The sequence below is a fragment of the Engystomops pustulosus genome, chromosome 1 (genome assembly GCF_040894005.1).
Source record: "Engystomops pustulosus chromosome 1, aEngPut4.maternal, whole genome shotgun sequence".
NCBI lineage: Eukaryota > Metazoa > Chordata > Amphibia > Anura > Leptodactylidae > Engystomops > Engystomops pustulosus.
In genome coordinates, this window is record NC_092411.1 from 238,906,498 (window position 1) to 238,930,293 (window position 23,796).

Here is a 23,796-nt window from a genome sequence, read left to right on the forward strand (position 1 = left end):
TGTACTATTACTGGAACCACCATTTTTAATCTATTTGCCAGTACTTTGGCTAACAGCTTGGCATCCGCATTTAAGTGATATCGGTCGGTACGATTCCCCTTCTAACTGATCTTTGTTCTTTTTGTGTATCAAAACAATTCCTGCCTCGTACCACGACTCTGGAAGTTTGCCCCTTACCTGTGCGTCTTCCCAAACTTCGACCAAAAGAGGCATTAGAATAGACCCAAATCTCACAAAGATTTCCAGTGGTAGCCCATCAAGGCCCGGGGCAGCATTACGTCTAGAGGACATCAACGTATCTTCAAGTTCTTTAGCTGTTATTGGTTGGGATAATAAATTCCTTTTTTCTTCTTCTACTTTGGGAAAGTTAATCTCATCCAAATACTTTTTGATGTTCTCTAAAGTGGCCTCTAGATCAGATGAGTAAACCGTCTGAAAAAATCTCAAAAATTCAGCCTTGATCTCATTTTGGCTATACACTATCTCCCCCAAGCTATTCCTGATTGCCTGTATTCTATTTATCTGCTGATTTTGCTTTACGTTCTGGACGAGCCTTCTAGAGGATAATCCATTCTCACAGTGGGCCGACTGATTTAGAAAAAATTGTTTTTGCATGGCTTTATTAGTAACAAAATTATTATACCTCTCTTGCCCCTGTTTCATACTATCCAAGCTATCTTGTGTTTTAAACTCCTGAAAAATCTTTTCCCACTTTTGGACTTCTCCCTTTAAATGCTTTTCTTGTTTTCCAAACTGCCTTCGTAAAAATATCACTTCAGAATCTAAGAGACCTCTCAAGAAGGCTTTCGTCGAATCCCATAATAACCCATAATTGTTAGCCCCTCTATTTACTGTAATAAAATAGCCTAGTTCTCTCTTTATCTTATCTTCGTCCGATATTAGTGACAGCCAGTGAGGGTTGATCTTCCAGAATCTACACGCGGTTTCGCTCACCCCAGATAACTCCAGCACTACCGGAGATTGTTTTAAAAAAATGTTTGTGTGGTTCAAATAACACCTCCCCTTGAGTCGGAACTTTCATGGTAATTCCAATTCTAAAAAAATATTAATCTTTTGTCCAAAGAAAAAATTCTTAGATTTGCAATACCATGATGTCAATAACTTTTTCATAGTTTAGTGTATGGTTGTGCACACACAACCTTTTGATCACTTTTTATAAAAATGTTGATATGTTACAAAATGACAAAAAAGTGGCGATTCCGACATTTACACTGATGACGTCATGTGGTATGCCGACCAACAGGTAAAGATGGCAGATGCCCAGGTAAAGCACAGGTGAACTCCCTCGATTGGTGTAAGTGCCTGCAGTTGCCAGACTGTGTCAGTTGCATAATACAGCTGACACCAACTGAGTATGGAGAGGGATCCCCTTGAAAGCCCTCTACATATAGCCCGTATTGATGTGCTACATATATAATCAGACAGTACTAAGGAAGTGGTAAAGCGTTATCTTTTTTTGTTGAATGCTACAAGGCTTATAACTTTAGGAGCCTATTTTCAATGAAAATTACCAAAACTTACAATTTGAGGGATAACTCAAGTAACTTTGAGAAGCCTATATAATAGTAAATATATAACAAAAATATATGATAGAAAAAAAACATAAATTATTCCAATTTTGAAACTGGACCCTAACTAATGTTTAACATCATAGAAATGCATTTTAAAAAATTTTCAGAAATTTAATCAGAGATGGATACATCTGCATGGCATCCATTGGCAGAATGTTTAGAGCAGTAAATCCCTGCATGTTGTCAATATTCATTCCACCTACTGAGAGAGGGAGTGGGTCTGGGCAAGTAAAAATATCCCATAGTGTATAAACAGTGGGATACTTGGCAGGCTTCTGATGTTAGTGGGGGTCAAGAATCATGGGTAAAATGTAATAATAAATACAATTGCTACAATTGGTTAACACTGGGGCACATGTATCAAACTTGTCTCCCTTGAAATTTCACCATTTGTCTAGTTTTCTGCAGTGTTCCCTAATCCAGCTGTGAAGGTTGCAACTTTTTTTAAAAAGTTGCAAAAAAGCCGTACATATTGGCACAAATCTAAAGCTGCCCCTAACCAGGCGTAGAAATTAACATAGAGCTGATTGTGATCTTTTTGCTACTATTGTTTAAAAGTCGCAAATTCACCAAATACCAAATGCCACATGTATCAGTAAGGAAAAACCAGCAGAAAAGCTAAGGAAAAAACTAAGGCACAATCAGTGTATGAATTGCTTAGGTTATTAGTATGAGTACAGCAATTTCCCTATGCAGGGGGTTCCCTACGTAAGCACACCGGACTTACTGACGACCCCTAGTTACAAACAGACTTCTGGATGTTGGTAATTTACTGTACTTTAGCCCTAGGCTACCATAAACAGCTGTAACAGTTATCACAGGTGTCTGCAGTTAAGTTTTATTGTTAAGCCTGGTTCTTATGACAACCCAACATTTTTAAAAACCAACTGTCACAGAGACCATAACATTTTTTACTGGGGTTACAATAATGAAGTATACAGTTCTGACTTACATACAAATTCAACTTAAAAACAAACCTGTAGAACTTATCTCGTATGTAACCTGAGGACTGCCTGTATATATTTGTTTATGTATTGATTTATTTACTTATTTATGCATTCAATATAATGTACTTGATTTCTTTTTCTTTTACAAAAAATGCCTGTGTATATTTATTATATACTTTTGTATTCAGCAACAGACAATTATCACTTGAAAAAGGGGAAAACCTTTCCCCGAAACGCGTTGTGACCCTGATATAGCACTTTTTATTGTTTTTATTGAATTTTCAATAATGTTTATTGAAAATATGGTAAGTTTGGTGTGTGCCTCCTTTTTCCCTTTCTGTCTGCAATGGAAAAAAAATGCGGACTTGTGCCCCAGTAACTTCATTCAAAGACATAAACTGCATTATCAATCTACTGCACAAATGCTATTCTACAACATGGAATTGTAACACAATGTACAGTAATTTATAAACTTTTCCTTACATCTTGCATTAAAATTGCAATTTTCTTTTTCACAGGTGCTTCGGAAGATTCGAGATTTGGAGCTTGTTCTAAAACAAAATACATTGGAAAGAAAGCTACTGATTGCTCATGGAAGAAACATTTTCAAACTTATAAACAGAAAATTAAAGTTCATGAAATATATTTACATATACTTATCTAATGAGATTGGTAGGCAAGGAAATATTTTAACATTCCCAATTTTCATCTTTACTGCTGTTCCTTGACATGGAGCGCAGATGGTTCTTTGCAGCGTCCTGGAAAAGAAAATATATTATTATTTAAAGAAGAAGAAAAGAAACCAAGTTGTGGAAGAATAGCAGAGAAATAGAATAAATGAGACAGAACAAGGCTTTAAAAGATGCAGAATTAACTGAGACACCGAGGATAATAGCCAGCACATTTAGGAGTCCATTACATCTCCAGCTGGTAAAAGTACTTCTTCCAAATGTAATTCTCCATATTGTTGATAAATAATGCAGACTTTGTCTGCTCTTCTACTATTCATATTCAAGGCACCTGACTGGTCCGATGTTCAAATTTAGCTTTTTTCAATATTACATAATTGAGCTATGTGTGGTCATAAAAATTCTATAAAATGTATTTTAGCCACACTGCATGTTCCAATGTTATCATTCATGTCACATAGACATATTCACTTATCTTCTGTTATTTTAGTTATCAAAATGTAATGGAGATAATCAATATTGAAATGTGCCAATAAAATTTTAAAATTTCTGGACAATACTTTTTGACTTAATTATTGTAATAGAAAAAATTATGATAAAATACATTGTCTAAGCTAAACAACTAACTCACCAAAAAAAAGGGGGGCGGAATCACCAAATTTTAGGAATTCCATTACTTGATTCATGTTGGTCTCATATAATTCTGCTTAGGATTTTCCTTAGGTAAGCCTGTTATCTCATTGTTCCAAATTCTCTTTTATTTATCTCCCTTTTTGTTCTTTCCTCTTTAAATAGTAAGTTATTTTCTTTTCAGAGACTAATTTGAACAAGATTTTATACCAAAAAAGATACTTGATAAGTTGTATGTTTTTTTCATATTTTATAAAGAGTTTAACAATTGTTACTTTTTTAAAAAAAATACAACATGCATACATCATTGAGCTTGGAATCCACAGTAGATTAAATATTAACAAATGTAAAAGAAAGGTGAAGTCCTTGAACATAAACTGTAACATTTGGATAATAACAGTATAATTGCACCTTTTTCAAAAGTATTTTAGGAATCTGAAAATAGAGTTGAAAAATCCTTTATAATGCACATGAAAAGTATTATTTGCATAAAAGTACTCAAATATATTTGGAAATTAGACAATTTACATATTTCAGAATTCTGTGACTACTGGGGGCTTTACTGTGACAACTGGCTACTGGAGTATTCCAGTCACTGGCTACTTAGAGCATTCATATGAATACAGGGGGCATTACTGTGACTGACTGCTGGCTACTGGGGGAATTCTTGTGCTTACTGTGGGTATCAATGTGACTACTAGTGGCATTTCTCCTAATACAGGCTATCGGTGACATCACTGTGACTACTGGCCACTGGTGGAAGACTTTTTGACCACTGGCTTCTGGCAGCAGGCTTTGTGACTACTGGTTACTATAGGCATTCAAGTGTCTACTCGGACATCACGGTGACTACTGGCTACTGGGGTCATTCTAATGACTTCTGGGGCATCAGGTGATCACTGGCTACTAGGACAAGTGGCAACTGGGTGGCAGGTATTGTGACTACTGGGGACATCACTGTGACTAATGCCTACTGTGGGTACCACAATGAACTGGAGCACCAATTAAGGCTGATTTTACACATGACCTCACAGTTCTGCACTCACTCACTGGTCTTGCTTCTAGGGTTTTATGTATGTATGTATGATCTTGGCTCTGGTGCTATATTTAACTTGGTTCTGGTGTTGCCTGGGTTCAACCTTCCGGATCTACACAGTTAAAGCTACATTGTTGTATTTATCAATTGTAATGGGGCTGAATACATAAATTATTTAGTATTAATTCACTTTAAATACAAAAAGATTAATTCAAATACACTACGGCTCAAAAGTTTGGGGTCACTCTATTTCTTCATTTTTGAAAGAAAGGCAAATTTTCTTGCAATAAAGCTAACATTAAATGAATCATAAATACACTCTATACATTGTTAATGTGGTAAATTACTATTCTAGCAGGTTTATATAGGCCCATCCAACAACCACCATGCCAGTGGTTTAATGGTACATAGCATTTGTTAACTGTGTAAAAAGGCTAATGGATGTTTAGAAGATCCTTGAAAACCCTTGCTCAAGTATGCAAGCACAGCTGAAAACAATTTGGCTGATTAGAGAAGCTATAAAAATGACCTTCCTTAGAGCTGATTAAGAATCTAGAGCATTACATTTGTGTATTCTATGAAACTCTAAAAATCACCATAAAAAAGAACTCTGAGGTAAAACTCAACAGTCTATTCTTGTTCTTAGGAATGAAGGCCAAATTGCCAAGAAACTGAATCAATGTACAAGTTAAAACAGACAAACACTAGGAGCAGCAACAGAAAAAAGGTTGCACATAGCCCGGGTGTAAACTAGTAGAACAGACGAAGCCGCATTTGGTGAAACACATGTCGGGGCGGGTGCTCACAGCTTTTGTGGTCTGTATATGTATTTTTATTTTCTGTTCCCTCTATTTATGCCTTCTCCTATCTATTGTATTGACATCCTTGCATGTCCCAGATGATTTAGGGGTTTTAAGGGTCTTGTTGCCCTGTTTGCATTGTATTTAGATTATTTTAGGACCTACTGGGTCTTGGTATTGTATGGCACTTTATTATATGTAGGGACACATTCATATGTTCTACTATTTTACACCCGGGCTATGTGCAACTTTTTTCTGTTGCTGCTCCTAGCGTTTGTCTGTTTTAACTAGTACATTGATTAATAAATGTTAATGATTTTGACCACGGTGTCTGTATATTTGCTATTATTTCATTATCATTTTTGGTGCTATTTTATAGGTGTTGTTTGAATGTTTTGGAAGTTAGTGGCCCAGTACTTCTTCACCTCATCTATACTATATTGGTTTTATACAGCCCTTTAAACAGTCTGTTGATTTTCTCCGCATGAAGCAGACACAGGACAGAAGATGGCCACTGGGCAGGTCATCACTATGTTTGGCTGTAGTCGGTTGGTTGCAGTGCATCCAGCATGACCAGTGTTGTGGTGAGACGTCATCTCAGTGGGCAAATGTGCAGTGATGGCAGTTACATATCATTACTATGGCAACAGTGCAGGACAGTGTGTTACATCATCACTGGGAGCAGAGCATAAGAGGGAAGAGGAGTTACTGAGAACTAAAGGATCATGGGACTTGTAGTTTCCTGTGGCGCCCATCTTGGTGATAACTCCACATACTTTAGAAAGCCCATAACATTTTATGAATCAGAAAATCAAACTATTTTAGCTCCATTTTGTGACTAATGACATTGAGTTTTGTTACATTCATTTATTTGTAGCATTATGGGTTTTTATATCAGATGTTCACATTCCTGCAATACCCCTTTATTACTGTACAGTACATGTTAAAGAATTAAAGCAATTCCCAATGCAGCACACACTAGTGACATATGTTCATCATCATCTATTTACTGCAAATTGATTCACTATTTCATATAGATTCCCCACCATTGATATTTTTATGATATGATACCACCATTCCCAGCAATTTGAACTACTAATCCCATATTAGCAAACTATTTTTTTTTCCATACTTTTAAATTTTCCAAGTGCACTTACTCTTGCACTACAAAACGTATTAGATCGGCACAGATACTGGCTGGTGATTGGACTGTGCAGCCTTATTTAAACTACCATGCTGTACAGTAGGTCCTTGGACTGTTGTATGAATCAAGCACTTTTACATTCTGTGTCAACCCTACTACCTCCTTAGCTCTCACTATTGTCTAAACTGTTGGAAATTTACTGTTTAGGACAAATATGTTTCAATTTGTCAGTTCCGAGCAGCAGTGCAATGGAGATGTCACTGTGCTCTTGCCCCAAAACTTTGTCAATGTCCTTACAAGGTATCCACAGTGTGTGTAAATCTCTATAGAACAGTTCTGGAGCTTCCCAATAGACCTGTAGAAATAGGCAGGATGTTACCTTCCATGTTACATAAGGGAAATACTTGCACAGATAACCAGTGAATGTTGCACTTGATTTTATTCACAAATGGACATGAGCTACATACATTGATAACATTGTTGGTACCTTTAGGTAAAGAAAGAAAAACCCTCCCTGGTCACTGAAATAACTTAGCACAGACAAAAGTAATAATATATTTTAATTTGCTGGAAACCAACTAACGTAAATCCGACATTGAACATTCCACCAATTATCTTTGTCATCAGATTATGTATTATGTCTATAAAAGTCCAGAGGTCAGTGCTCCATCTCGCTTACAGAAAAATTGATTGCCATTACTCGAAGAGCTTTCATGCAGTGACCTAACTATAGGTGGTGGTGATTAAATGGGATGTCCCATCCTGAGGCATTTTTCATCTCTATAGTCTGCCAATTAGATGTGGAGTGTCCTCTTTCATGTATAATATTTTATACGTTGATGGAGTTTTGTTAATCAGTAAAACAATCTATTCGCTCAACCATAATAAATTATTCAAACCACTTATTGTACAAGAGAATTGTAACCAGAAATCATAATCTACTGTGGCTATTCTATTCATTGATCTTTTTATGCAGACATACAGTATGTATTCATGGTTTTAATTTTGGGTGTGAAAAAAAAATTAATGATGTCAACATTTTGTTTCTCTTTATTTACCTTTTATCACTAACCTATTATATTGTGTATAACATAGATCTTCTATAAAGAGGGGACTAATAAATATGCAGCTAATATTGGGTAATGAATAAGTGTCTATCCTAGAAGAGAGTAGAACTAATCAGGATACCGTTAGTATGTGTAGGAAACTCCCAGCAGTAAGAGAAAAGAGACAAGTACTCTCTGGGATGATATTATAATCATCTATAAATGTTGAAAAAAAGTCAAGTAAAATGAAGGGCATGAGATGAATAAAAGAACCTACTTATACACAGATTCACACTCCGGCAGGATCACTGTGTGTTGTGTCCCGCTACGACTTGTGGGTTTTTATACCAATGAGAAAAATCAGAATGTTCCTTTCAATATTGGAAAAATATCCAATCCTGCTATCCTCTTAGGGATCAGGCGCTCTTACCGAGTGAGGTCCTTGGTTCTCTCAAAGGTATCTTTTAGGTATCCTGTCTGTATAAACCAGTCTTGTAAAATCTATGATTGTTGACCATAGGGCACGTTTGTGAGCCATTTCTTATAGTGTGCACTAGTGAACCCAAGAAAACTATTCACATCCAGAGATTTAAAGAAGGTATGAGTTATCAATCTCGTTTGAGCATCATTAAAAGAAAATTAGCATATCCAGGAACTCAATCTGGGTTGGTGAAAAATTCTAATTCAAAGTGATCCCCCGTGAATTATTGTTGACATATTCCACTGCATGTAGCTTTTTACAACTAAGCTACTCTCTCTCTTAGCCTATTATAACATCTCACGCTTTTTATTAAAAAGTGTTTTACTTTTTTTTCCATTGGTATAAAAACCCACACGCCTTAGCAAGACAAAACACACAGTGAACCTGCTGGAATGTGCCCCCTGTGTGTAAGTAGGTTATTTTATTCATCTCATTAGGATTTGCTCTACATTTTTCCTGAATATAATATCATCCCATTTTTTTTTTTGGTCTTGTTTTTCATTATTTTATTCATTATTTTTATTTTTTCATTATTTTATGCATATAGTATGACACATTTTATGCATATGTCCTTTTATACTATGTTATTCTGTTTTAAGCCTGATGAAGGAAGCAGTTCATCCCCAAAATGCGTTACCCATTTCTTTCCTTGGCCGGAACCGAGCAGCAAGTCGGTTTGATTGCAGGTATTTTTGTTTGTTTTCCTTTTATATTGTGCCCATACTTTTGTAGTCAATTTTATTAGACCATGGGCTGTAGCCAAAAAATCATGAAAATACACATATCAATGAATACATGCTCTTAAGGGTTCAATTCGTCATAAAGGGTAGAAATCTAGTTAACAGAAAAGCATCAAAAACAAGGCAGCAATGTTTCAATTTTGTTCTAAAACCCTAACAATCTAAAGATACATGTGTTCACTATATCTGCAGATCTGTTCTAGCTAACTGAAATTACCCAATAGAATATTGGTAAATAGAATACTCATTTAAAACTACCCACGTGGTAAAGAGAGAAATTTTCAAGGCATTTTTATTACTTCAACATTAAACGTTTACATACATTGCATTTGTATTTGCTACCATTGCCCTTGAACTATTTGACTTGGGTCAAACATTTTGGATATCCTTTCAACAGATTCTCACAATAGTAAGTAGGAATATTGGATCAGTTCCTCCTGACAGAACTGGTGTAATTGAGCCATGTTTGTAGGCTGCCTTGCTCAACCCTGTTCAGGTCCCAATAGAGGACTAATAAATAAAGTAAAAAACGAATAAATTAATAATAAAATTAATACAAATGTCTCAAAAGCCCCCAATAAATATATAAAACAATGTATGATAAAAATAATAACAAATAGGGGGTCATTTACTAAGGGCCCGATTTGCGTTTTCCCGACGTGTTACCCGAATATTTCCGATTTGCGCCGATTGTACCTGAATTGCCCCGGGATTTTGGCGCACGCGATCGTATTGTGGCGCATCGGCGCCGGCATGCGCGCAACGGAAATCGGGGGACGTGACCGAACGAAAACCCGACGTATTCGGAAAAACCGCCGCATTTAAGAACGGAAAATGTGTCGCTCGGGACGCGCTTACCTTCACTCAGCCCGAGCCGGTGAACTCCAGCGCATTCAGATGCTTTTCAGCGCAGCAGCTCTACCTGGTGGACGGCGGAGGAACTACCTTATTAAATCCCGGCCGGACCCGAATCCGGTGCAGAGAACGCGCCGCTGGATCGCAAATGGACCAGGTAAGTAAATCTGCCCCATAGTGTATTACTGCATCCCCCAAGTTCCGATCTATAAAAACATACTAATTGTTTAATTATTGTTCAGAGAACCCTGTAACAGAAAACATACCTAAATCATAATTTTTGGGCCATTTTGCAACACATAAACATTTTAATAAAAAGTAATCAAAAGATTGCACAGTCCCAAAGATGTCAATATCAACTCTTCCCTCTAAAATATAACACGTTACAGGTCTGTACAGGTCTGTACACTCAATGTACAAATACCTGAACGGACAGTACAAGGATATCTCCAAAGATCTTTTTATACCTAGGCCTGTGACCAGGACAAGGGGGCATCCTCTACACCTAGAGGAGAGGAGATTTTACCATCACCATAGACAAAGGTTCTTTACTGTACGAGCAGTGAGACTATGGAACTCTCTGCCGCAGGAGGTTGTTATGGCGGACTCTATGACATGTTCAAGAGAGGCCTGGATGACTTTCTGGAGAGAAAAAATATCACGGGTTATGGGGATAAAACATTTATTTAATTCTTAAAGGTTTGACTTGATGGACTTGCGTCTTTTTCCAGCCTTATATATTATGATACTATGATACTATGATGTGACATACTCCTTCCACTTATGGATGATAAATTGAATAGACCTCATTTGAGATGTTCATATCTTGTTCTATTTTTTTTCATTGCCTAAACCTACAAACTACTGTTATCTCTGAGTTGTCTGGAGTGCTCCTTGGTTTTCATGATGTTCATATTCTCTAACAAACTAGAGAACAGATGTAGTTATACTGAGAATCAATAACATACAGATGTACTCAATTTGCAAATAAGGTGACTAAAGGCAATTGGACACTGCAGAATTTATTTACGGGTATCAGAGCACTGGGGTCTAAATAAGTATGTATGTCACACTTTAAATGTTTCAATTTCCAAGCTTTTTTTTATATTTTAAAAGAACTTAATACTTTGTGTTGCTGTGTTACATAACATATCAATAAAATACATAGAATTTTGTTGCTGTAACATATGTTCAAGGGGTATGAATACTTTTCCAACCCACTGTATGTTAGACATACTAGTGGCTTTTATCACTCTGTAAAGTGATTACGTTTCTTAGATTTAAAGAAGAAATCTCATTTCGTAGGTTATTTATAGCCTGGTCACTGAGGGCAACAGGCTTGACGTAACACTTTGCAGTGTATAGATCCTGGATTACTCATCATCGGTTGTCAGCTTGCTTTCTCTTATAAGAGAAATTATCATATTTTTGGATTTATGATATTATCATCAGATAGTGATTAGATTAAATTCTCTTCTCTCTTAAATCTGGTAAATAAGTCTTGAACTTAGAGTAAGGTTGCACCCTGTACATCATAATTACTGGCAATATTTTATACTCCTAGAGAGCTGCAGAAGACTGAAGAGACATACGGCACATTCTGCTGATGAGAGCTTTGTTCTCAAGTTATGAGTAAAGAGTAAATTATTTATAATCCTACAAACCATCCTATACTGTAGATTCCACATCCTTGTAATAATTGATTTCAGACATTTAGTGCCTTATGATTTAAGCTTATAGAATAGGAATGCATACACTTTCCTAATATACTGTAGATACTATATGCTAGATTTTATCAATGTGATGGCCTCTTATTTTTTTAACAGGCAAAGCATAAAAGAACATTAGTTGTGTCCCACCCATCTCCAAAAAGTTCTACTCAAGCATCAGAGCAGTTGTCCCCATCCTTTTTTGCAATGAGGACCTGTTTCATACAAGAACATCGAATCCAGCAGTGTAGGTTCTTAATGAATATTTGTGACTTTTCTGACTGGACTAAAAATAACATCTTGTCCAGATGCAAAATTGAATAGTCTACTTAACCCCACTGAATTTTTTATGTTTGTTTTTGTTATATAAGTGTATTTATTGTCTTTTACTCGAATAAGTACTTTGCAGCTGTAGTGAAATACACAATAACCTGTGCACCGCTGGGAATAATTTGCCCTACAGAAATGTGTTAAAACATTTAAATGAAATTGTTAATCAGGGACTGTTTACAGCCGCACCTGTTCCTAGTTGTTCCATTAAGTGCTGCAATCACTGACACTTCTTACACTAGGAAGGAGATAATTATTAATATAACCAAAGAATAATAGAAGACACTCACAACTCCAACAGGCTAAAGAAATAAGTGAATATCATAAAAATGACAGTATACATTTTAACTAGAGATGAGCGAACACTAAAATGCTCGGGTACTCGTTATTCGAGACGAACTTTTCCCGATGCTCGAGTGCTCGTCTCGAATAACGAACCCCATTGAAGTCAATGGGAGACTCGAGCATTTTTCAAGGGGACCAAGGCTCTGCACAGGGAAGCTTGGCCAAACACCTGGGAACCTAAGAAAAGGATGGAAACACCACGGAAATGGACAGGAAACAGCAGGGGCAGCATGCATGGATGCCTCTGAGGCTGCTTAATCGCACCATTATGCCGAAATTATGGGCAACAGCATGGCCATGACAGAGTGACAGAATGAAGCTAGATAGCATGTAAAACATCCAATAATTGACCCTGACACTATAGGGGACGGCATGCAGAGGCAGAGGCAGCGGCAGCAGGCTAGAGAGTGGCATGGCGACATACCCTAATTGGACTCAGGCTTCAAACCAATGGGTGTCAGAGAGGAACCAAAGGAGGTGAGCAAGAAGCGCTCAAATAATATCGGTACATGATAAAAGTTTGCCAGTATATTTTGTGGATTACACAGCAGGGTGGCGACAAAGTTAACATGGAAGCCATGAAAACAACCCAAAATTCTGCCTGACACAGCTCGTTTGATAAGGGGACCATGTATGCTTACAGTTCATGCCAGTCGCTGCACTGGCTGCCAGTCTCCTTTCGAATACAGTTTAAAATAATAATAACCCTCATCCATAAAGCTCTGTATAATGCTGCACCCCCCTACCTCTCCTCTCTTATCTCAGTCTATCGCCCAACCCGTGCTCTTAGATCCGCCAGTGATCTTAGATTAACCTCTACCCTAGTGCGGACCTCCCACTCGCGTCTCCAAGACTTCTCTAGAGCTGCACCAATTCTATGGAATGCTCTGCCCTGGACTATCAGACTAATACCTAACCTCCAAAGTTTCAAACGTGCTCTTAAAACCCATTTCTTTAGGCAAGCCTATAACACTCATTAACTGCATGAAGTTTTAACTCTTCTACTAACCCGTCCTGTGTCGTCCTCCCATCTGTTATCCAGCAACCAACAGGCACCAGACTTCTCTGCAGTCCCATTCACCCTGGACCTGGTATATAAGATGACGGCTGAGTGGTTCAAGCGACAGCAATTCCATTTATTATATTTTGTTCTATTCCCTAAGAAGAATGGCTTGACCGTTAAATATTCTTTTACCTCGTGTTACCCCATCATCTTCATAAACCGTAAGCTCTGGCGAGCAGGGACCTCACTCCTGTTGTTCCATACAAATGTTGTGCTCTGTTACAATACATTTGTATTTGTTTCCTATGATTTGTAAAGCGCTACGGAATATGATGGCGCTATATAAATAAAGATTATTATTATTATTATTATGGAGGCAGTGAACTAGTAGTAGATTAAAGGTGCTGCAACTATGTTAGTTGGATCTTGGGATGGAGCTGGCGCTCTGCAGCCAGGCGAGCTTTTGCCAATCCAAGCCCCTGTCTCTAGGCTACTCCCCAAACAGCACTTCTAAGAACCTTTTGTATAAGATCAAGTGTAGTAGCGTTCTTATAAGTTTAGGATATGGCGGGTGAGGGGAATGTAAACAGATGCGCAAGAAGCGCTGAAATAATATCCCTAAATGGTAAAAGTTTGCAAGTATATTTTGTGGATTACACAGCAGGGTGGCGACAAAGTTAACAACTTTGATGTGGAATGCCCTGTAATAGCTCTTGGGCGGTGTGCCTTTTATCGCCTAGGCTCAGCAGTTTCAGCACCGCCTGCTGTCGCTTAGCGACGGCACTGCTGCTGTGCCTAGAGCTACCGACTGATGGCGCCATGGCCACGGATGGTAATTCGGAGGAGGAGGAGGTGGAGGAGGGGTGGGAGGAGGTATAGTAGGCCTTTGAGACCTGGACCGAGGTAGGCCCCGCAATTCTCTGCGTCGGCAGTATATGACCAGCCCCAGGGTCAGACTCGGTCCCAGCCTGCACCAAGTTAAGTGTAGTAGCGTTCTTATAAGTTTGGGATATGGCGGGTGAGGGGAATGTAAACAGATGCGCAAGAAGCGCATGATGCGCATGGAGCTGGCGCTCCGCTGCCAGGCGAGCTTTCGCCAATTCAAGCCCCTGTCTCTAGGCTACTCCCCAAACAGCACTTCTAAGAACCTTTTGTATAAGATCAAGTGTAGTAGCGTTCTTATAAGTTTAGGATATGCCGGGTGAGGGGAATGTAAACAGATGCGCAAGAAGCGCTGAAATAATATCCCTAAATGGTAAAAGTTTGCCAGTATATTTTGTGGATAACACAGCAGGGTGGCGACAAAGTTAACAACTTTGATGTGGAATCCATGAAAACAACCCAAATTTCTGCCTGACACACCTCGTTTGATAAAGGGACGATGTATGGAGGCAGCTATATGGACGACTTTTGGAGGTAGCAATGGAGACAACGTGTGGAGGCTGCTATGGAGACAATTTAATTTGGATAGTGCCTGTATGTGGCAGTCCCAAACATTTTTCAAACCAGAGGAGCAGGTAGGTGGCCCTCCAGTAAAATGGAATAGATTGAGTGCCTGTATGTGGCAGTCCCAAAAATGTTTCAAACCAGAGGAGCAGGTAGGTGGCCCTGCAGTAAAATGGAATAGATTGAGTGCCTGTATGTGGCAGTCCCAAAAATTTTTCAAACCAGAGGAGCAGGTAGGTGGCCCTCCAGTAAAATGGAATAGATTGAGTGCCTGTATGTGGCAGTCCCAAAAATGTTTCAAACCAGAGGAGCAGGTAGGTGGCCCTGCAGTAAAATGGAATAGATTGAGTGCCTGTATGTGGCAGTCCCAAAAATGTTTCAAACCAGAGGAGCAGGTAGGTGGCCCTGCAGTAAAATGGAATAGATTGAGTGCCTGTATGTGGCAGTCCCAAAAATTTTTCAAACCAGAGGAGCAGGTAGGTGGCCCTCCAGTAAAATGGAATAGATTGAGTGCCTGTATGTGGCAGTCCCAAAAATGTTTCAAACCAGAGGAGCAGGTAGGTGGCCCTGCAGTAAAATGGAATAGATTGAGTGCCTGTATGTGGCACTCACAAAAATTGTTTCAAACAGAGGACCGGGTAGGTGGCCCTCCAGAAAAATTAAATGCATGAAGTACTATAGCAAGAGCCAGTGGGCCCTGTCAAAAAATAGCCATTTTCCTCTGCTTTACTGTACAAAGAGGAGGAGAAGGAGGAAAATGAGGAGGAGGAGGAGTGGATCAATTATTCAGGTTGAGCTTCCTTCACCTGGTGGAGATTGGAAATTCTGAGAAATCCAGCCTTTATTCATTTTAATAAGCGTCAGCCTGTCAGCGCTGTCAGTCGACAGGCGTGTACGCTTATCGGTGATGATGCCACCAGCTGCACTGAAAACCCGCTCGGACAAGACGCTAGCGGCAGGGCAGGCAAGAACCTCCAAGGCGTACAGCGCCAGTTCGTGCCACATGTCCAGCTTTGAAACCCAGTAGTTGTAGGGAGCTGTGTGATCATTTAGGACGATGGTATGGTCAGCTACGTACTCCCTCACCATCTTTCTGTAAAGATCAGCCCTACTCTGCCGAGACTGGGGACAGGTGACAGTGTCTTGCTGGGGTGACATAAAGCTGGCAAAAGCCTTGTAAAGCGTACCCTTGCCAGTGCTGGACAAGCTGCCTGCTCGCCTACTCTCCCTCGCTACTTGTCCCGCAGAACTACGCACTCTGCCGCTAGCGCTGTCAGAAGGGAAATACTGTTTCAGCTTGTGCACCAGGGCCTGCTGGTATTCATGCATTCTCACACTCCTTTCCTCTGCAGGGATGAGAGTGGAAAGATTTTGCTTGTACCGTGGGTCCAGGAGAGTGAACACCCAGTAATCGGTGCTGGAATAAATTCTTTGAACGCGAGGGTCACGGGATAGGCAGCCTAGCATGAAATCTGCCATATGCGCCAGAGTACCAACGCGTAAGAATTCACTCCCCTCACTGGCCTGACTGTCCATTTCCTCCTCCTCCAACTCCTCCAACTCCTCTTCTTCTGCCCATACACGCTGAACAGTAAAGGACTCAACAATGGTCCCCTCTTGTGTCTCACCAACATTCTCCTCCTCTTCCTCCTCATCCTCCTCCACCTCCACCTCCTCCGATATGCGCTGAGAAACAGACCTGAGGGTGCTTTGGCTATCAACAAGGGAATATTCTTCCCCTGTCTCTTGTGACGAGCGCAAAGCTTCCGACTTCATGCTGACCAGAGAGTTTTTCAACAGGCCAAGCAGCGGGATGGTGAGGCTGATGATGGCGGCATCGCCACTGACCATCTGTGTTGACTCCTCAAAGTTACTCAGCACCTGACAGATATCAGACATCCACGTCCACTCCTCATTGTAGACTTGAGGAAGCTGACTGACCTGACTACCAGTTCTGGTGGAAGTTGACATCTGGCAGTCTACAATCGCTCTGCGCTGCTGGTAAACTCTGGATAACATGGTCAGTGTTGAATTCCACCTCGTGGGCACGTCGCACAACAGTCGGTGAGCGGGCAGTTGGAGGCGGCGCTGCGCTGCCCTGAGAGTGGCAGCATCTGGGCTGGACTTCCTGAAATGCGCACAGATGCGGCGCACCTTCGTGAGCAAATCAGACAGATTGGGGTATGTCTTGAGGAAACGCTGAACTATCAGATTTAACACATGGGCCAGGCATGGCACATGTGTCAGTCTGCCGAGTTGCAGAGCCGCCACCAGGTTACGGCCGTTGTCACACACAACCATTCCCGGCTTGAGGTTCAGCGGTGCCAGCCACAGATCAGTCTGCGCCGTGATGCCCTGTAATAGCTCTTGGGCGGTGTGCCTTTTGTCGCCTAGGCTCAGCAGTTTGAGCACCGCCTGCTGTCGCTTAGCGACGGCACTGCTGCTGTGCCTAGAGCTACCGACTGATGGCGCCGTGCCCACGGATGGTAGTTCGGAGGAGGAGGTGGAGGAGGGGTGGGAGGAGGAGGAGGCATAGTAGGCCTGAAACACCTGGACCGAGGTAGGCCCCGCAATCCTCGGCGTCGGCAGTATATGAGCAGCCCCAGTGTCAGACTCGGTCCCAGCCTCCACCAAGTTAACCCAATGTGCCGTCAGCGATATATAGTGGCCCTGCCCGGCAGCACTCGTCCACGTGTCCGTGGTCAGGTGGACCTTGTCAGAAACGGCGTTGGTCAGGGCACGGATGATGTTGTCTGACACGTGCTGGTGCAGGGCTGGGACGGCACATCGGGAAAAGTAGTGGCGGCTGGGGACCGAATACCGAGGGGCGGCCGCCGCCATGAGGTTGCGAAAGGCCTCGGTCTCTACTAGCCTATAGGGCAGCATCTCCAGGCTAAGCAATCTGGAGATGTGCACATTAAGGGCTTGGGCGTGCGGGTGGGTTGCACTATATTTGCGTTTCCGCTCCAGCGTCTGGGGTATGGAGAGCTGAACGCTGGTGGATGCTGTGGAGGATCGTGGAGGCGACGATGGGGTTTTTGTGGCAGGGTCCTGGGCAGGGGGCTGACTAGCAGCTGACACAGGGGAAGGAGCAGTGGTGTGCACGGCCGGAGGTGAACGGGCTTGTTGCCACTGAGTGGGGTGTTTAGCATTCATATGCCTGCGCATACTGGTGGTAGTTAAGCTAGTAGTGGTGGAACCCCTGCTGAGCCTGATTTGGCAAATGTTGCACACCACAGTCCGTCGGTCATCCGGTGTTTCCTTAAAGAACCTCCAGACTTCTGAAGATCTAGCCCTCGCCGCAGGAGCCCTCGCCACGGGAGCTTCACTAGTTGACACATTTGGCGCTGATGCACCAGCTCTGGCCCTGCCTCTCCGTCTGGCCCCACCACTGCCTCTTCCAACCTGTTCTGGTCGAGGACTCTCCTCCGTCTCAGAAGCACTGTGTTCACCCGGCCTCTCAACCCAGCTTGGGTCTGTCACCTCATCATCCTCCGATCCCTCAGTCTGCTCCCCCCTCGGACTTCCTGCCCTGACAACAACTTCCCCACTGTCTGACAACCGTGTCTCCTCATCGTCGGACACCTCTTTACACACTTCCACTACGTCAAGAAGGTCATCATCACCCACAGACTGTGACTGTTGGAAAACCTGGGCATCGGAAAATTGCTCAGCAGCAACCGGACAAGTGGTTTGTGACTGTGGGAAGGGTCCAGAAAACAGTTCCTCAGAGTATGCCGGTTCAAATGCCAAATTTTCCTGGGAGGGGGCAGACTGGGGGGGAGGAGGCTGAGGTGCAGGAGCTGGAGGAGTGGCGATTTCGGTGACATGGGTGGACTGCGTGGAAGACTGACTGGTGGTGGACAAATTGCTCGAAGCATTGTCAGCAATCCACGACATCACCTGTTCGCACTGTTCTGGCCTCAACAGTGCTCTACCACGAGTCCCAGTAACTTCAGACATGAACCTAGGGAGTGTAGCTCTGCGGCGTTCCCCTGCTCCCTCATCAGCAGGTGGTGTCTCACCCCGCCCAGGACCACGGCCTCTGACCCCTGCAGTAGTTGGACGCCCACGTCCCCGCCCTCGTCCTCTACCCCTAGCCCTCGGGTTAAACATTTTTAAAATGAGAGTTATAACTTTATTTTTTTTTTTACTTTTTTTTGGGTTTTTTTGTGTTTTTTTTTTTTTTTTGTGTTTTTTTTTTTTTTTTGAGTTTTTAAAACCAAACAATGCTATCCTATTGCTATGGCTATTTTCTAGCCAAGTATCAAAGCACACTACTATGCCAGATGAGATGACACTGAGTTAGTGCCTAATTGAAATCCAACCCCTACTAAATTTTCCCACTTCGGTCTTTGCTATGGATATGTGCGTCACTAAGCGCAGAACACAGCGGTCGCAAGTCTCACTACAAATTGCTCAGAATTGGCTAGTACATGCACTGCAGAAAGTACAGCCACCAGCAGATCAACCAGAAATCAAATATATAGAACGCTACTGTATGCGTAAGTAAGCTCTTTGTATTCTCCTATGGCTATTTTCTAGCCAAGTATCAAAGCACACTACTATGCCAGATGAGATGACACTGAGTTAGTGCCTAATTGAAATCCAACCCCTACTAAATTTTCCCACTTCGGTCTTTGCTATGGATATGTGCGCCACTAAGCGCAGAACACAGCGGTCGCAAGTCTCACTACAAATTGCTCAGAATTGGCTAGTACATGCACTGCAGAAAGTACAGCCACCAGCAGATCAACCAGAAATCAAATATATAGAACGCTACTGTATGCGTAAGTAAGCTCTTTGTATTCTCCTATGGCTATTTTCTAGCCAAGTATCAAAGCACACTACTATGCCAGATGAGATGACACTGAGTTAGTGCCTAATTGAAATCCAACCCCTACTAAATTTTCCCACTTCGGTCTTTGCTATGGATATGTGCGTCACTAAGCGCAGAACACAGCGGTCGCAAGTCTCACTACAAATTGCTCAGAATTGGCTAGTACATGCACTGCAGAAAGTACAGCCACCAGCAGATCAACCAGAAATCAAATATATAGAACGCTACTGTATGCGTAAGTAAGCTCTTTGTATTCTCCTATGGCTATTTTCTAGCCAAGTATCAAAGCACACTACTATGCCAGATGAGATGACACTGAGTTAGTGCCTAATTGAAATCCAACCCCTACTAAATTTTCCCACTTCGGTCTTTGCTATGGATATGTGCGTCACTAAGCGCAGAACACAGCGGTCGCAAGTCTCACTACAAATTGCTCAGAATTGGCTAGTACATGCACTGCAGAAAGTACAGCCACCAGCAGATCAACCAGAAATCAAATATATAGAACGCTACTGTATGCGTAAGTAAGCTCTTTGTATTCTCCTATGGCTATTTTCTAGCCAAGTATCAAAGCACACTACTATGCCAGATGAGATGACACTGAGTTAGTGCCTAATTGAAATCCAACCCCTACTAAATTTTCCCACTTCGGTCTTTGCTATGGATATGTGCGTCACTAAGCGCAGAACACAGCGGTCGCAAGTCTCACTACAAATTGCTCAGAATTGGCTAGTACATGCACTGCAGAAAGTACAGCCACCAGCAGATCAACCAGAAATCAAATATATAGAACGCTACTGTATGCGTAAGTAAGCTCTTTGTATTCTCCTATGGCTATTTTCTAGCCAAGTATCAAAGCACACTACTATGCCAGATGAGATGACACTGAGTTAGTGCCTAATTGAAATCCAACCCCTACTAAATTTTCCCACTTCGGTCTTTGCTATGGATATGTGCGTCACTAAGCGCAGAACACAGCGGTCGCAAGTCTCACTACAAATTGCTCAGAATTGGCTAGTACATGCACTGCAGAAAGTACAGCCACCAGCAGATCAACCAGAAATCAAATATATAGAACGCTACTGTATGCGTAAGTAAGCTCTTTGTATTCTCCTATGGCTATTTTCTAGCCAAGTATCAAAGCACACTACTATGCCAGATGAGATGACACTGAGTTAGTGCCTAATTGAAATCCAACCCCTACTAAATTTTCCCACTTCGGTCTTTGCTATGGATATGTGTGCCACTAAGAGCTAAACACAACGGTAGCAAGTCCCCCTGCTAATTCCTCACAAAATGGTACTAGATGCAAATTAAAATAAAAAAAGTAGAACGTTATTGTAGCCCTAAGAAGGGCTGTTGGGTTCTTTGAGAATCACTCCTGCCTAACAGTAAGCTAATAGAACACCCTAACGCTTTCCCTGACCAGCAGCAGCTCTCTCCCTAGCGGCATCCAGACACAGAATGATCCGAGCAGCGCGGGCAGCGGCTAGTCTATCCCAGGGTCACCTGATCTGGCCAGCCAACCACTGCTATCGACGTGTAAGGGTACCACGTCATGCTGGGTGGAGTGCAGAGTCTCCTGGCTTGTGATTGGCTCTGTTTCTGGCCGCCAAAAAGCAAAACGGTGGGAGCTGCCATTTTCTCGAGCGGGCGAAGTATTCGTCCGAGCAACGAGCAGTTTCGAGTACCCTAATGCTCGACCGAGCATCAAGCTCGGACGAGCATGTTCGCTCATCTCTAATTTTAACTAAAAACTTAACATGATGAGGCTATTAATCTTTATAAAAATCTTTAGTTTTCGTATAGTGCATAGAATTTGGCAGTAAAGCAGTAATAGATCAAAGTATGATGTGTGGATTTTCAACATTTTTTTTCCCTAAATGTTGGCATAGTCTTGAATTCTGACCCCTAATTTATTTAGTACTTTGATACTAGCACTTCTCCCCATTTGGTCCAGGTGGTTATAATTTGCAGGAGATGGAAACGCCTCTCTATGCAAACGCCTGTCTTGGCCAAATCACATATGCATTTCAAGCGTAAACAATATGAAACACTAGGCACTTTTTGCATGCATTTTATTGGAAATGCAAATTTGTTCAGGCCGAATCCTTTCCCCTAAACAACCTTTTTTGAGTCCATATAAAATTGTGTGTTTTTAACACTTACTGGTGCAGTGTTGCAGATAAGGCACATTGTGGTGATTCTCTCATTAGCGTAGGGATCCATAAAAAGGTTAGTGTAGAGCTGGTGACGGGCTGCCTCTAGTCGCATTCCCCATCGCAAGCTTACCTTCAGCCGCTGTGTCTGGCCATGTTTCCACAAAACCCTTCAGCATACGCTCTGTGAGGCATCCTTGTTCCTCCAGCTCCCTTAGGGTGCGGATGGTGCCTCACACTCCTTCTAAAAAGGGTGTGTATACCTGCAATGGCTGTCAAACCTTTCAGTGCATTCCTGTATCCATATAGCCCAGCTTGCTCTTGATAAATCTTTTGGTAGTGTTCCCTATGTGGGTTTTTATGTGACAGTCACATAAAAAGTCGCTAAAAAACATCAAAAGTTACAGAACATAGACCAGGATGGGGACTGGCAACAATTTGCACCAACTTACGCCTAAACAACAAATCGCAATTCATGAATTCAGCCCTATAGTAAAGACTAGACTATGCAAATAATGAATTTGGTGCAACAGGGTCTATGTCAAAGTGACTTTGCACAAAACAGAATTTTCACCACAACTGCTTCAAAACAACGCCAAACATAGACAAAGAACCAATGATACATTGCCCCAAAAATATTGACATACAGTGCTGGGTAGTGATAATGCAATAATTCATGTAGCATTATAGCAAACACTTTCTGTAAAGGAAATCTACTGTCAGGGACCTACTAACAAAGTAGATCCTGATGTTAGATTCCCCATGCAGGCCTGTTTATGCGCAGGCGCAGTGGCTCCCAGTTTCTTACTGGCTAGAGGGGAGCTCTGCACATGTGCAGAATCTCCTGGTCCCCTGCTGGAGTGAGCAACACATCTATGTGGCTGTGTGGCATGAATGCGCTCTACAAATGATACTCAGGCATGGGGTAGCCTTAGTGCCAGAGCTCACAGGGGCTACTCCACGCCCCAGTAGCCTCTGTAGCTAATTAGCATAAAAATAAAATAATGTATTAAAACACATAGGTTATGGACACATTGTAAAATAATAAAGGTAAGAGTAAGGAGTAAGAGTTGGAGAATAAGCATCTACTAAGGAACTAGATTCCTGATGGTAGATTTCCTTTAAGCAAGACTGATTAGTAGAGATGCTTTACTAGTTGTTGCAGGTATGTGGTAATGTAAACCACAGCATATGATGTTTTGCCATTCCCCTTCCTCATTAGACAAGGGCACAGACCCCCAAACGTGACATTAAGTGTTTTACGTTACCACATACCTACAACATCTAGTGAACTGTTTACACCAAATCTGTCTTGCAAATGGACTATGATGATATAATGCTACCTGTTCTTGTGTAAATTTGTTATAAAGGGGGAAGAGGAGACCTTATATGCACTATGTGCACTTCTTGATATCAATATTTTCTATTGAAAAGTCCCTTATAAAATCGTCTCAGTCTCTTTCCACTTTGCAACAAATATGTAATGATTAATTTTTGGAATCAGCTTAAAAGTTTTATGTTTTCTTGGCAATAGTTTATCATATCAGAGCCTGATCTATTATTCTTCCAGTCTTCCATCATGATTTTAATGTAGCAATTGTCGCAGTACTTTAATAAACCATATGGTCATAAAATGTATTCCATTGTACTTCTGTCAAATGGCTGGGTTTTGTTAAATGGAGTGTTATCAAATAAATGCAATTCTAATGAACCGTTCCTGTGTGTTTTCTGTATCAGTAAAAAATAATGTAGCTTTCAGGATCCTTTCTTTCCATCATTCATTGTAACTTTGATGTTCACTAATATGTCATACACCTCTATACAGTTGTGTGATAGTGACACAAGTTCCTGGGATTTATATTTATTGACAGATCCCGATAATTGTGAATTATTGATACAAAACCAGGACTGTCTTAACCAATAGACAATAGCACAAAAGGTCCTGTACCTTTTTTGTTATCTCACCCTTGGCTAGAATACTACCACATACTTCTGACATCACAT

General features: G+C 41.4%; 1 protein-coding gene across 10 annotated transcripts in view; it reads right to left on the reverse strand.

Annotated features, from left to right (window-relative positions):
- SGCZ (sarcoglycan zeta) overlaps window positions 1-23,796 on the reverse strand; it is a 498,244-nt gene that overhangs the window by 195,546 nt on the left and 278,902 nt on the right. For 6 of the 10 annotated variants that reach the window (XM_072122089.1, XM_072122046.1, XM_072122038.1 and 3 more), the window contains 2 exons: window positions 3,190-3,297; window positions 3,023-3,090 (listed from right to left, as the gene is read on the reverse strand). The exons of 3 other annotated variants lie outside the window; for them this stretch is intronic. In XM_072122089.1, coding sequence (XP_071978190.1) covers window positions 3,023-3,031 — 9 coding nt within the window. In that variant the 5' untranslated portion in view covers window positions 3,032-3,090; window positions 3,190-3,297. The remainder of the gene's footprint in view (window positions 1-3,022; window positions 3,091-3,189; window positions 3,298-23,796) is intronic. One more of the 10 variants, XM_072122026.1, reaches the window with a different exon arrangement.